Source organism: Crocodylus siamensis, chromosome 2 (genome assembly GCF_052110815.1).
Source record: "Crocodylus siamensis isolate JL-2025a chromosome 2, ASM5211081v1, whole genome shotgun sequence".
Lineage (NCBI taxonomy): Eukaryota > Metazoa > Chordata > Crocodylia > Crocodylidae > Crocodylus > Crocodylus siamensis.
The window spans coordinates 243,989,654-244,005,218 of record NC_143396.1 but is presented as its reverse complement, the minus strand read 5'-3'; the positions used below and the strand labels follow the sequence as shown (position 1 = coordinate 244,005,218).

General features: G+C 38.8%; 1 protein-coding gene across 4 annotated transcripts in view; it reads left to right on the top strand.

Moving 5' to 3' along the window:
* Positions 1-11,817, top strand: part of PRKD1 (protein kinase D1) — a 277,704-nt gene extending 265,887 nt beyond the window's left edge. For 3 of the 4 annotated variants that reach the window (XM_090033538.1, XM_090033536.1, XM_090033537.1), the window contains 2 exons: positions 7,162-7,247; positions 10,833-11,817. In XM_090033538.1, the coding sequence (XP_089889664.1) occupies positions 7,162-7,247; positions 10,833-11,051 (305 nt within the window). In that variant the 3' untranslated portion in view covers positions 11,052-11,817. The remainder of the gene's footprint in view (positions 1-7,161; positions 7,248-10,832) is intronic. The other variant, XR_016440336.1, reaches the window with a different exon arrangement.
* Positions 11,818-15,565: the final 3,748 nt, after the last annotated feature.

Below are 15,565 nucleotides of genomic sequence, written 5' to 3'. Positions count from 1 at the left end.
GTTTACCTTCTCTACACCATTTATCATGCTATCCCTCAAGCATCTCTTTTGAAAACTGAATAGGACTAGTCTCTTTAGTCTCTCCTCATATGGAAGCTCAGATGATCTTGAGATTCAGAGGCGAAATAATGACCTATTTGTAGCTTAACAGATAAAACTTCCTTTAGTGAGAATCCACCATTTTCTTCACCAGCTGACAGCACGTTATTAAACCTTCATAGCATAGCATCCATGTCACCAGTGCCTCTGGAAGATACAACCCTTAAGCCTCAATTAGTCTGTAGGATCACCTTTTAAAGAGTAATCTGGCCACTTGTTCAGGGAATTAATGGTACCACAAAAAGGGAAACCAAGGGGAAAATGTGTAATATTTTTGTGGTTGGTTTCCATCATACTTTGAACTGAATGCGTGTCAAAGTTAGAACCACACTGAGATCTACAACCAGCTCCCATGTGGTTCCTACTCACCGACAATCAGGTGATCCAGGGCTACGCTAGGGCTCAAGTCCCTTGGAGCCAGCTGATGATCAGCTGATTGCTGGCTGTCAGGGGCCACCCTGGGGCCAGTTCAAACTCCAGTACAATGCCAGAACCAGCTGACAATCCTCCAATTATTGGGCACCCAGTGTTTAACTTGCTATTGCAGGAAGGAGCCCAGGATTCTGATTTGGATCTGATGTACAGTCCCAAAATCATAAGTCCTACCATTCATGTATGGCATGCTAGGAGGTACTATTGTTTGGATTACAGATCAGCTCTTATCGTGCCTTTAAATGAATGTCCATCAGTGGCCTGAGCTATGTTCATTCTCTAGCTTGTCCATTTCTTCCTGGCTGCAAATCTCCTGCTTCCTCTCTCTAACTGCCCAGTGGACCAACTTCAGATGGAGGGTTGGAAAAGCAATTGACTAATGCCTGAATAATGGCCTGCTGGTTTGAACACTAAGCTAGGAAATCAGACAGCAAGTTGAAAACCCCTCTGGGTGAATGTCAACTAGAACCCAAGGTTTCCCTTCTTGGTAACTGCTCAGGATTCACTCATTTAATACACGAGGTAAAACACAAGAGACTTCTCCTTTGGTGTCTAGCGCACACTAGTTAGGGATTTTTGGTAGGTAGAAAATATTGAGACTTACATGCATTCAGTGTACACACAGAGCTGGATATCTGCCTGGCCAGTACTTAACCTGCTACACAGGCTCAGTAGCCTTGTTGATATTTATGCATCTATGCTGCATGGGTAATAGAATTGCAAATGGTGCATAAGTGCTTTAAAATGCCACTTACATGCCTAAATTGCTTTGCCATGTAAGGGAAAACAGAATTCCGTCTGCTGCATCCTATACTTTTTGACATACCAAGTTTTTTCATTTGTGTACCTCACTTCTTAGTTTGGATCAGTGGATTTTTTATGAAGTACCCATTTTGCCAGTAATTGAGGACATAATTTTTATGTTAAAAATAGAATTAATAAAGCAGTGATTAATAAAAGCAGACTATTTAAAGTGTTGTGTGTCTGGTATAAAAAGGACTGGTGATGAAGAGCAGCAACATGTTTTCTGGGTTTTTAATAGAAATCAAGTTGGAATTAGAAGTACAGAGTTAATTTCTTACCGTCCGATTACACTGAAATTAATTGACTGTTCATGAAGTAGAGAGAATAATGTAGTGTTTGTTGCTCTCTCACTTTTAGTTAATGTTTGGCCCTGCTCTGTAGATGTTCTTCCTAGTATTGCCAAGCAACAGCATACTGATTTGGAAACTGGAATGTAGAGGGTAGCAAAAAAAATGTAGGAAAAAGAATAGCATTACAGCTGGAATAATAACAATCACCAGTTTTCTAAGTGTTTTTCTTCTGAGTCCTACCCTCGCTTGCTTGTAACCCTCTTAATTTTTCACCCTTTTGTTTAAATTTCATTTGTATAGTATCTGATTACAGTGACTTACGGTTTGGAAAATCTTTGACTGAAAACAATTAAGTAATTTGAGCATTCAAAAAAGGAAAATAGAATTTTCTCATTAAAAAAAATAGTTTAATAGTTTATAGAACAGAAATATTTGGAAAGAAATTGGAGGGAAGCAGTTGTGAGAAAATATGCTTCTGAGTATTCCAGGGAAAAGTGGTGTGATTTTTCTTTTTCATTTTGCACTTTGTAGTACAATTTACATGTTAACATTATTTAGCAGTATTTTGCACAAGTTTACACAATGAGGCCTATTTAAGGACTGCACCATGATCTTGTCTGTCAGTCAAGACTATAACCTAGTTGCCATTCCTGAGTCAACATGCTCTCTTGCATGTTCAGCCACATCCAAATCTTGCCATTTCTTCTTGCAGAACTTCCGTAAAATCTGGCCTTCCCGTTCCAAACCTACAGTTAAAAATTATCAAAGCCACAGTGGCTGAACTACTTCCTGGTTTTCCCCCACTTTATATCCACTCATCAGCTTACTGCAATAATCAATTCCCTGGGTCAACACTTAGGCATCATCTCCTCCCCATCCTTCTTCCCATTTACATCCAACCATTGGCTCCCCCTTCTCCACTACATCACACAGCCCCTTACCTTTATTCATAAGAACTTTCACAGCCTAAAATCCCTTTCCACCTATCTCCTATGGGCTGTGGAGACACTAACTTCTGCCTCTATTCTGGCAATGACTCCAATCTTGATTGCCTATTTGTTACATTTTCTAGCAAACTGCTGTTTTTTTTCTTATATTTTTTTCACTCTCCATTGAGAAAGCTCCTCAGTAAACATCTAGAAACAAGATTTTTTAAGGAGAAACAAAACCATATTCTCTGCAAAATGCCTACAAAAACACTTAATAATTAAATGGTTGAGCTACTGTGATTTCCAGCATGCGTCATTTACTTTTGCTGCCTTGGTTATTTCTACGTCATATTATTCTAAGACCGTAAGCTCTCCAGGTCAGAGATCTGTTCAGTTTTTGCACAGAGCTTAGTATAATGGCCTTGTTGAAACTTCTAGGCCAACAATTCTCAACAAGTTTAGATGCAAGGCACCATATAGAAAATTTCAGCTCTTACTATTTTTCACTATGGAAAATAATAGAGCAGTTCTTCTGTTGCAAAGAACTTATATTTACTGCAACAGGTCACATGATTTTATGAATTACATTTATACACCTACCAGTGCTAACATTGTGTGACATCCTGAACCGCCTCTGAAAGGATCTCATAGCACCTTGGTTGAGAATCATAGTCCTAGGCATTATTGAATACAAATTAAAAGGTAGGTTTAAGAGGGAAAACGGCAACAAAATGCAAAGATCCTGGAAGCCCAGCACATGACTCCCCCTTCCCCGCCCCCATCCATCACAACTTTTCCACATCATTGGTAAAAGCCCAAACAGTATGCTTTCAAATTTGACAGCCTAAACACAAGCAACAGGCAAAGCACTAGGCAGGTTTTAGGAAATCACATATTTATTCTATTCATTTGTTTCTTGAAACAGGTCTGACAGTTTCCTCCACTCATAATTTTCTCCATTGCAATGGCCTATCTTCATCTGAAGTTTATCCCAAAATGCTGAGGCTCTAAATCATCATAATATGCCCTTATATGCAGTTCAGTGCTTTCACTTATACAGTAACCCAGTTAACTTAAACTGCATAGTGGTGATGTAGTTTCTGTGGAATTTAAATTCAACATCCTTCTTTGCTATTTGCTGGCAACTAGTTGTTTGTGTCCTGTCTTAATTTACTTTAAAACTAGTTTCAGGCATCATGCAACAAGCTCTGGGCTTAATTTGGGCTTCCCTAGGGAATTTCACCACCTACTTAATCTACTTGGTTGTACTGCAGAATTGTCACTCAGCTATAACTCAGTTTTAAGTTTGCCAGACCTGGAAAAGAATGTTTTGTATTCAAAAGTGTATCTCATTTTTTCCCCAACTATACAGTAGTCCAAAAAAAGTGTATCAGCAGAAATTTTTTGCCTCTTACATAATTTGTGGACAACCACAGCTATCATCTAACGCTATCAGAATTTTTTTAGCTGTTTTCTTACGTTGTAATTTGAACCTCCGCAACCATCACATTCACATGGCCTGCAAGGGCTTTTTCTCATTTATCCATAAGTTACAAAAACTAACTTGTAATGAATATTCCCCCAGGTCTCTACTCTTGTGTCTGAGTTTATTTAATCCAGCATAGTCTCATTATCTCAACCCTGTAGGTTCAAGAGCCTGTGTGTGTAACATGCGACATAAGTCATTAGATGATTCTCTGCATGCTTCAATTCTTCTATATGGATTTATTAAAATTTACGAAATTGTCAGATTCCATACATTTTTTAGGCAAAATCTTTTAGGACCATTTTTACTTCCCAATAAGCCAATGTGAAATATTAGCACATGCTTTCCTTTTTGATTAGCTGCTTAATACCTGCCTTCACAATTATGGCATTTTGGCAGAAACCCTGCAGTTTTTTCCATGCATTAAATTTGACCCTGGTGCTCTGGTAGTGGAGAATAGTTTTAAAGTCAGGAATAAACATTGCAGTTGCTTGCAATAATGTATTTACACAGGCCAGTTTCAGCATAATGTTAATAGAAACTCTGTTTCATGCATTAATGAATAAGTCACATGAATGAACATCAAGTACAAGAAGGTCAAATTCATGTTACAGCTCAAAGATATGCATTAGATCCTGCTCCATCAGTAAATATTTAACTTGTCTATACTTACAAGCATTTGTCTCCATAATTATACCAATATCTTGATATATATTATCAATATACTATGTTAGGTACATAAAGAAAGCCATTTAGTCAAGGCACCCCAACATTGTTTTTTGTTCATTCATTTGTCAGTACAGCGTGAAAGAACAAGTTATACTGGGAAAAAAAAACACTCTGCTAGTATAACTGGGTCTACAGTAGATCTTTTGTGTAGTTTTGTTCATGACAAGGTGGGGAAAAGATCACATCCTTGATCAAGAGACCTGTGCTGGCCAAACTTTCCAGTACATATGAAGCCACATCACAAGTTTTGTTTTACTGGCATCAGGCTGGTCTCTTACAAGGGGCCAGAAATAAGACAAATTAATAGTATTTTGTAGTTTCAGGTTTTATTTCAGTGTTCCAAAACAAACTGTAAGTTAGTGGTAATCTTGCAGTGCTTTCCACAATATTGCAAACATAGTTGTTATACTTGTATAAAACCCAAACATTCTGTGCCCTGCAAAAAAACTTGTCAGGCTTTTACAAATGTTTAAATATCTCAGTTTAACTGGGAATAAATTCACTTCTGATTAAAGAGAGAGTCCAGTCTAGATATGCCTGCAGACCCTCAGACAAAAGTTGACTTTCCTGCTTACTGCATGCACACGTTTTACTCCAGTTCTTCACAACAAAAGAGATGCGGTGTTATCTTAAGCTAATTAAATTCATTTGAGGAAGTTTCCACATGTTTGATAGGCTTTAATTCAATATGCTACTTCATGTGAAAAAAATTTTCTTGCCTTCACTAGGACTGACCTCAATTAATGATGTAATATCCTGTAATAGCCAGGGACAGAACTCCACAACTCAAAGTCTCTTCCAGTTCTGTGCTCCTAAACAAGCACACGTTTCTTGCAAAGCCGCACATTCTCCTGAAATTTAAGACTATATATTAGAACCTATTGCTTCTATTGCTGGCTAACAGTCATATTCTTGAAAGCTGGAAGAAACTTGCTCATGTATTCTCTCAAGCAAGGGAGACTTGCTAAACCCTGTGTTGCGCTCAGTGGCAGGGAGTATAGTGCTGCAAGTAGTCCACTTTGTTGAATGAGTGGTTGGAAAAGGAGTATTATAACTTCCTAGCACTTTTTGCTAACCTGCTCCAAAGAAACATGCCTTAGCAACCTAGATTCCAGTAACAAGAGCTTCTCCTTAGACCTCGGTTTTTATTTATAATTGTATACAATATGGTGATAAAATTCCATGAGTCATGTCACTGGTCTTTACAGAACTATTAATATGGTGGCCATCCACAGTATTCACCATTTTTTTCCTGAAACAGCATGTTTCTTTCTTCAAGGAGGAAGGAGGAGGGAGAGCACTACTTGCATTAGATGTATCCAGAGCTTTACGCTATTAGGAACAAAACTAAACCCTTCAGACTCTTTACCCCTTCTTTGTGACCCTTTTGGGTGCATTGAAAAAGCCTGATGACTTTATCCCAACTACTTTCAAACTGACTTATTAAATGTATCTTTACTTGTTGCCCATTGGTTGAACCTCTCCCTGAAAGCATCTAAATTTTGCTTCACTTGTGAGCAATCAGTATCATTGGCCTGCTTCAGAAATACATTTTCAAAGATTTTTAAAGCAACTACTTAATAGACACGAGTCAGTGTCCCTAAAACGTGAAACACTTGAAAGAGTAGCCAGAGTAGATGCCAAGCCTGGAAGAATATTAATTTCAGTCCTGATTCAATTGAACTGCATCTCCTTCAACCCATCATCGAGTGTAGATACTTCTTGGCAGCCACCTGAAGTGGGATCCATGCTGACACACAGTGGTTTATCAGAGGAGGTTGTCTTCATGGGGCCTATATTCCCAAGTTTTGTATTTAAGTTTTCAGCTATGAGGTTTGGAATTGCAAGGACATTCAGGGTGGTCTCACCCATGTCACCATTCATGGCCTCACACAAGGGTAAGAGCTGCAAGTTCATGTATCATCCCAAGTAACACTGCTAAATATAAGTGTCTGACATGTATTAGGTCTACACACACTGTGGAATCAACATTGATTGTTGCATCTCAAAGAGTTGAAGTTATTGTATGGTAAGTAGGAGTGATATTGTAGACATGATGGCCCAGGAAATTTGAGAAGCCTGAATTATTATGGGTGATATCTTCCATTAGCCCAAGTGCATGGCTTGGATAGACTTAAGTTTTCTGACTGGCTTAACAAAAGAAGTTCTTAAGAACAATGTGCTACACTTGAAAGCTTATCTAAGTCTATCCCAGCCATGCCGATATTCAGTAAAAGATATTACCCACAAAAATCCTTTGTCTCATGTTTGGTAACTGCTCACTCTTTCCAGTCTCAGTATCTGGTCCTTAATGGGGGGAAAGGAAAATGAATCATGCAGAGCTTGAAACAAGTATATTCAGCTGATGTGTTCGGATATTACTTCTTTTCAGCGATTGATCTCATAAATAATTTGCTGCAAGTGAAAATGAGAAAACGCTACAGTGTGGACAAAACATTAAGCCACCCATGGTTGCAGGTAACACTATCAATTTCATGCTTTCTCCTTTCTACATGTATATGTATACACACATACACACACTCTGTATGTGCACATTGTATTTATATCTTTAAATAGAGTATGGGTAATTTTGTGCCTTGTAATTTTCTTAAGCTTTTCTCTCTGCACAAATTTACTCACAGAATTGTAATTTATAGTAGCAGAGCCTCATATTATGAAGATTTTGTTACATTATCAAACTTGCTACTGTCCAATAGATGAACCAATGAGAAATATTATTGCCAAAACAAAACAAAAAAAGATTAGATGTGTCAAACTAGCTAAAAATATATTTTTTTGCTATATAGGCTCCTTGATGGGTTTTTTTGGTTTTGTTTTTAATCTTGAAAAAGAATTCTTGTAGTTGATAGAATGACATTGACTTTAATGCGATTTAGAGCAGGTCTAATTCACTTATTTGCAAAGGTTATAATTCAATAGCAGGTCTCCTGATAGTAATCATTTCCACTGTTTCTTCAATAAGAACACAATATTACTATAATTTTTTTCTTTTCCAAATAAAGAGAGTTCTCCAAGTTTTAAAGCTGCTGTTCCCAAACAATTTTAAACAATCATTTTTCAGATTAAATCTGGCTTGAGTAGTGCATAGCCACTGAATTTTATCAAGTTTCATTTTAGGAGAAGGCAGAAGTAGCATAAAAGGCTAGCCCAAAATTTCAACAATTGTTATAGTACTACACAAGGTACTGAAGTCCTTCAGCTAGCACTTAAATCTGCATTTACGACCCGATTCAGGGAGATCCTGAAAACCCTTCCACAAGAGCGATGCATATTCAGCTTCTTATAGGAACAGGCTTTATGGATGAGGTGTTATGAAACTGATTGTATTGGCATATGTATTAGGAAGACCTGTTAGAGGGTGCTGGTCTTTAGATTCAGAGAGTCAGAAGAGACTTCAGTGGGCTATCTAGTCTAACCCCCTGTCCCTGGCAGGCAAGATGTTTCTCTCAAAAATGTCACAAGTTACTTGTCATTAAGCCATGAGAATCTAAGACAAATTCCACATCTCCAAATAGTCAGGAGAACACTTTTCTTGTACCTATGTTATATGTAAGGCTCAAGAGTTTTTTCTAATTCCCTCCCCCGTATGGCATCTTGGCCTCCCAAAGTATGAAGTGCTCACAGAGAAATATTTGCCTGTATCCTGCAATTGCCACAGACTTGGTGTTATCAATTATTAGCTCATGTCTGAATGACAAACTAAAAAAACAAAACAAAACAAAAGAAATGACCACATGTGAATTATTCCTTGGATTTTTAATCAATCCTTCAAATAATAGTATCAGTGATACTGAATCTGTCAAATGTTTTTAGTGGTTTATAAACTGTGCAGTTTTTCTACATCCCATTTTTCCTTTAAACAGATCATAAAATATTTGTTTATCTGGCCTCAAGCAAATTTGTCCTTATTGGCAAAAGTGGTTCTTTGACCGTCATAAATATCTCCCAAACAAATATTAACATTTCTGTTATGGCCTAGCCAAGAAATGCTCAGTTTCTGAACTGATTTTTCTATCTTGTAATGCTTGTCTTCCCTTCATTGTGTGTGGTCTCTATAAAGCTTTCCTGGCTTAAAATAACTTTTCCCAATGCCTAACAATTTCGATACAAATATAGCCCTTAAAAGTGCAGTATTTCAGTGTCTCCCATTGATTGATTAATGGTTTTTTATCCTCACATTTCCACTCTGACATAAAATAAGAAACTGAGGCACAAATCAGATTGTCTCAGTGTTGCATAATCTCTGGTTAAGTTAGGAGCTGAATACAGATCTAGAACTCTTTAATCCTTGGGTGACACTCTAATTGCTTTATATTATAATGATCTGCAAGATAATCCAGCTCTGAAAAAGCATGTTAGGAAATTAAACTCCTAAGTCACATTTTTTTTAAGACGTGGGTTTTGTTCAGCATATATTGTGCAATTATAATTCAGTTGAATTGGTTCTGTCAATAATGTAGCTGTGAAAGTACAGAGTATATGAGCTTTTTCTTAGCATAGCATCTATTTATACATGAAAATTAAATTACTATAAAACAGGCTTACAAAATTTGCATCCCAGTCTAATACTTAGATCATCCTTTCTTTCCTACAGTTCATTGTACAAAGAACTTTGGGCCTTTGAGCATGCTACAAAATTGGCCTTTAAAGCAGCTTAAATGCCCTTCTGCACCGCTTTAATGGCATTGCTGTTTGCACTCTCAGCAGCGTATTTCACTTTAAATGACTTGGGTACATAGCAGGATAAAACGCCACTGAGGTTTTTTAGTTTGCTACCTAGCGAAGTACAACAGTGCACAGGGCACTGGAAGCCAACCTGCTGGGAGCTTGGCAGGCCCCATGCAACTCAGGGGCTGTGGGACCCAACAGCAGCCCATGCAGGCAGGCTCCACTAAAAGGGGGAAAAAAATAAGTAGAGCAGTGATCCTGATCTTTTTTTTTCCCCCTCTCCCTGGAGCCTGCCTGCCTGCTTGAGCTGTGCAGGGGCCTGGCACTTCCCTTCATGGCTTGCAGTGCTTCCGTCCGTGTCTGTGGCATCCCCTGGGACTGTCCAGGACAGGTGCCAGCAGGTGGATACCATCTGCCCCCCCCCCCAGCTCAGGGACCACTCAGTCCACCAACAGCTTGCCCCCACCACCAAAGAGGCAGGTAGGAGCGGGCCCCCACACTTGTGTGCATGCCACAAGGGGTTAGCTCAGTTTAATTCTCCCTAAATTGAAGCAGTGTTTTTAACACCCCCTTATTTCAATTTAGGGAGAACTAAACTAAATTAAACTCCCCATGGTATGTACAAGCAGCCTTTAAGGCTAATTCAGAGTCCTAGGCAGCTACGTATCAGTGCTTCCTTAGGATCTAAATCCTAAAAACCTTTATGCTAAAACTGACACCCTGTCTTCTCACTAATTACTATACGCTAAGTTGATAGTTTACTCTGCAGTTGTTATAGAAAGCTAGAAGAATGTAGATATGAGGTTTAAGAGGTGTTTTTCCTCATCAGCTGTATGCCTAATGGGAAGGGATATTGGCCTAAATTGCTAATCCCCCACCCTCCCTTTTCTTTTAATTCAGATAATGTAAATATCTGTAGCCTCCAGTGCATTCAGTGGTTTCCAGTCCTTTCTGGCTGATATGCAACAGTACTTAAGCAAGTAAATTGGTGACAACCAGTATCAGACATTGCTCTCTCTGTCAGTATGAAGAAACATGTATATACGGAAAGTAACATTTCCTGTGATCATGAGTAACATTGAAGAGTCCACACCACCAAGTTGAGGACCACTTATATAAGCATAATAGAGACAGTTTAATCACTCTCCCTCCAATGCCAGGAAGTCTAACTAAAATAATTAACTAAAGAACCTTTTGCAAAAAAAATTGGTCTCTCTTACAGGCTAATTTTGTGCTTTACTGATTATTCCAGAGAAATAAAAATGTAATCTCAAGGTATGGCATTTTAGAAGCAGAGCTAATTGCTAGTTCTCATATCATTAGAGGTTTTATTCAACCTAATACCACTTCTTTTGTTTGCTTATTTTTAATCAGGACTACCAAACCTGGTTGGATTTAAGAGAACTTGAATGTAAAATAGGAGAACGTTACATCACCCATGAAAGTGACGATTCACGGTGGGAACAGTATGCAGGGGAGCATGGCTTGCAGTATCCAGCACACCTAATCACACCTAGTGCGAACCACAACGAAAACACTGAGCCAGAGGAAACAGAGATGAAAGCCCTCAGTGAGCGTGTCAGCATCCTTTAAATTGCATCCCCTATAATCTGTCAAAACACTGTGGAATTAATAAATACATACGGTCAGGTTTAACATTTGCCTTGCAGAACTGCCATTATTTTCCATCAGATGGGAACAAAGCTGTTATACTGTTACCACTGTTGATGCATCTGAGTTGCCAAGACAAATCAACAGAAGCATTTTTATTTTGTGTGACCAACTGTGTTGTATTAACAAAAGTTCCCAGAAACACTAAACTTGTTATTGTGAATGATTCATGTTGTATTTAATGCATTAAAACCTGTCTCCACTGTGCCTTTGCAAATTAGTGTTTTTCTTATTTTAGCCTCATTTTGGTAAGAGAGAACCTTTCCATAAAGATCTCTTCTGTGTGCACCATTAGTATTGTAAATGTAAGCAAACTCTTGAAGAGTAGATTATTTACTGCTGTTCTGTGAACAACTTCTACTATTTGGATCAAGGTTACCTGATGCAGAAAAAATGCCGAGATAAAAAAAAAAATTCAAAAAAGCATGAAGATAGGAAATTCTATAATACTGTACAGTTCCAAATAAGATGCCCAGTCTGTGTGTATGTGTATTTATGTATACATAGACACACAAACGCATATGGTGCAACCTGCTCTTAAGCCTAAATGCCTTAGTAATGTAAACTGCAGTATATGTCAGTTGTATTTCCTCTTTTCTTAAAACATTCTGCTCTAAAAATGTAAATTCAGAAGCTGAAAAACATGTTGCCTTTGTGTATGTTTTCAATAAAAGTCTTGTTAAAATGATTCCCTTTGGTGAATCTTTTTTGTGTGTTTAAAGTGACATGGACTGCTTTTCCTGAGCTAAGTAAACCTAGAAATGCCTCAGAGATTATTAGAAGGGAGTAGATGGTACAGGACCTTTCCTCTCTCCACAAGGAAGTGCTCTTTGAATGTGTTATCTGCCAAGCTGATGTGAAATGCATCATTAAGCAGTTTGCTTCAGTGATTAAAAGACTTGGAATGATCTAATGCCCTTAGTGCAGTCCAGACTTGGTTTTGAGGTCTGATTTTGCACCATACAAGGCAATAGGAGCTTTGACTTTGGGGGGCAGGGGGAGGGGGCCAACAGGCAGAATCAGGTTGAAAAGCTGTTCCCTAAAACTAGATTTTTACTTTCCTGTAGAGTTTGACTCTGTTAGGGCTAACAGCTGAATTAGAATGCCCTTTGGTTGGAACCATCAAGACAAATTGCTATTTTTTTTTTAAAATGATCTCTCTCATTCTAACCCATTCTGCTCTTGATTTGGAGAAATTCGGAGACATGGAGGTCCAAGCATCCACACATGTAGTACTGGGGTCTTGCAGTTAATTTATGCCACTGATCAGTTCATGTGTGTATACTGAGAAAAAGGAGTAAAAATTACATATGCTACATATCCAGAAGCTGTGATAAAGGGCCCCAACAAAAAAGTAAATTAATCAAAATCTGTATTAGTCAAACTCTGGGGACAGATCACAATACCCTTGATCTTCAGGGGGATTTTTTTTAAGGTGATCTTCACATGAGGAAGATCTACAGCACCTTTACCCACCTTTGTTTATCATACAACCTTCCCTACATCTGATGACTCCCATCTCCTTCCCTCTAGCTCTTGAACCTCACCTAGAAAAAGCTATAAAAAATATTTATTTAACTACTTGCCTGTGGGGACTTCTAAGGTCAAAAAGGAGCCTATCAATGCTTTTTTACTGCTTGACTTGGGAGAGGCCAGTAGAAAATGGACCCAGAACATTGAACAGGGTTTCAAGTGGTTCCAGCCTCCAGGAGCTATGACTCCCAGAAGCTACCAGTTTTAGAGGTGGACCCTTCACTGACAAGAAGGTTTGTGAGAATTGCCATACAGGATTGCTTTTTAAAATTTTCCATTCCAAAAAAAAGTGTCCTCTACACAAACATGAACAGAAATAGTCATGATTTAAGGCTATGATTCTCACCTGGAGCTCCTCTAACTCCTGAACTTCAGGTTGGATTCAGACTCAGAGGCCAAATGACCAAATCCAAGGAAAAATTCAGAAACCACAATCCAAGACCAGAGCAAGCAGAGTCAGGAAACCTAAAGTACTAGATCCCGGAGACTTGCTAGGGTCAACAGGAACTGTTGGGTGATGGAGAGCCTGCTGCCACAGCTGAGCTAAATCAGGCAGCAGCCAATCAGGAGGCCAGGCTGTAAGCAGCTGGAATCATTACCTGGGGTAGAGCTGCCAGTCAGAGCCCCAGGCAGCTGTGGCCCTCTGGGCAATTAGCAGAGGCTTCCCTGCCTGGTAGGGTTCCTGACAATGAATGAAAGCTAAGGGCTGGCATTTTTTGAGGGGGACCTTGACAAGTGGTGGTTTTGAGTATAAAATGGTTAAGAACTATTGACTTAAGGCAGAGAAAAACCCTCTGGCAATGTTTTCTTCTCATTAAACTGACTTTTATTTGACTTGTTTAAATCTAGAACTCTTTAATCCTTGGGTGACACTCTAATTGCTTTATATTATAAAGATCTGCAAGATAATCCAGCTCTGAAAAACTCCTAAGGAAATTAAACTCCTAAGTCACATTTTTTTTTAAGATGTGGGTTTTGTTCAGTATATATTGTGCAATTATAATTCAGTTGAATTGGTTCTGTCAATAATGTAGCTGTGAAAGTACAGAGTATATGAGCTTTTTCTTAGCATAGCATCTATTTATACATGAAGATTAAATTACTATAAAACAGGCTTACAAAATTTGTGAGATGTCTGGACTCCATCATGGTTATCATGTGTAAGGCCTTCTTCAGATTTCTCCCAGGGGTGTTTATAACACATTGGTTAGGAGGAAATGGGGAAAGACCATTGTCAGAAAAGCCATATTCTTTCCAAGGCAACTAAAAATAAAAGAAAATGTATATGAAAAGTGACTTTAAAGCCCCTAACTGTGACTCTGGCTAACAAAAGGCATTCTGCCTCTCTTCCCCCAAATCTCAAACAACCACTGAAATTAAATCCAACTCCTCAGAGAAAGTCACTAAGCAGTGGCTTTATGACATGTCCTGAAAGTTAACAGGTCTGGTATAACAGTGGGCAAATTTCATAGGATCATAGGAACGTAGAGTTGGAAGCCCCTTGCTCAAGGCAGGATCATCCCTAACTAAACCCTTCCAAACCAAGTGTCTGTTTAACCTGCTCTTGAAAACATCCAAGGTTGGTGATTCCACAATTTCTCTAGGTAACCTGTTCTACAGTTCTTGACCACCCTCAGAAAGTTCCTCCCAATCTCCCACATAAATTCTCCTGGTGCAGCTGGAAGTCACTGCTCCTAGTCCTGTCCCCTTCAGCCATCTCCGTTCTTTCTGTAGTTGTTCTTAACTTTTTTGAAGAGTGTTATCAAATCCCCCCTCAAGACTAAATAACCCCAGCTCTTTCAGTGTGTCCTCATAAGTCTTGCCTCCCAGACCACTAATCATTTCTGGTGCTCTGTGCACCAAGAGTCCACTCTTTCCAAACTACTCAAATCCTTGAAGACCTAAAAGTGGACACAGTACTCCAGGTGAACGCTCACTAGTGCTGAATAGAGCAAAATAATTACTTCTCTTGTTCACTTACATTCACTCGTCTATTCTGTCAAGATTTGCCCTGCAAAACTAGCTTTTTCTTTGTGCAGCAGTGTTACTTCTGATGTTGGCTTTTTTGTCAACATTAAGAAGTGTAAGAACACCCAGAACAAACTTGTCTAAGTGCACCTAGAGAGGCATAGTATAAATCTAATGGAAACTATATAGCATGCCTGCTGCTAAACCTGCTTTGTCTATGACAGACCCACAGCCAAGATTCCAGCTAGTCTCCCCAGACAGATGGTGTATACTCTTTGCTCTCCACAGTCTGTTCTCTTCCAAGTAAGAATTAGCAGTTCTAGTCCAGTCGGGCAGCCATAAACTTTATGTGATAAGAGGTGATTCACAGCACCCTGTTTCTTACCTCTAGCTTTTCCACAGATCTCATCTTCTATCTTATTATTTCCTTTTACCCTTCAGAAAAAAAATATATGTTGAAATGCAACCTGGACAGAGTTTTAGCTATTTAGATACCATAAGCAGGACATTTTCTGGTTTTGAAACATTATGCAACTGAGTGTGTTTTTCTGCTCACTTGCTCAGACTAGCTGTGCATTTAAGCTTTGACTCCAGCTGAAGAACATTATTAAAGGTCACAGCAGTATCTACCTCTGGCAAGTCACATGAATTGTTGCTGAGAGGGTAAGGACCTCTTGTGTATAATAGGGCAGAGGAGGGATAGTGTTAATTTTGGAACCTGATGGGATTCCAGAGTAGCTCACTTCTGACATCTCAAAAGAAAACTCCATGATTGTATTTTTTTTTCCTGATGCATTGTGAGGACTGTGCTCTCAATATTGTTTGCAGGGGGAATGAATACCCTGCTGGTCTGGCTGCAGTTCAAAGGAGAGAGAGAAGAATGGTGTCTGTGATACCCATGCAACATTCATGCCACTTTTGTCAGTTTGGCCACA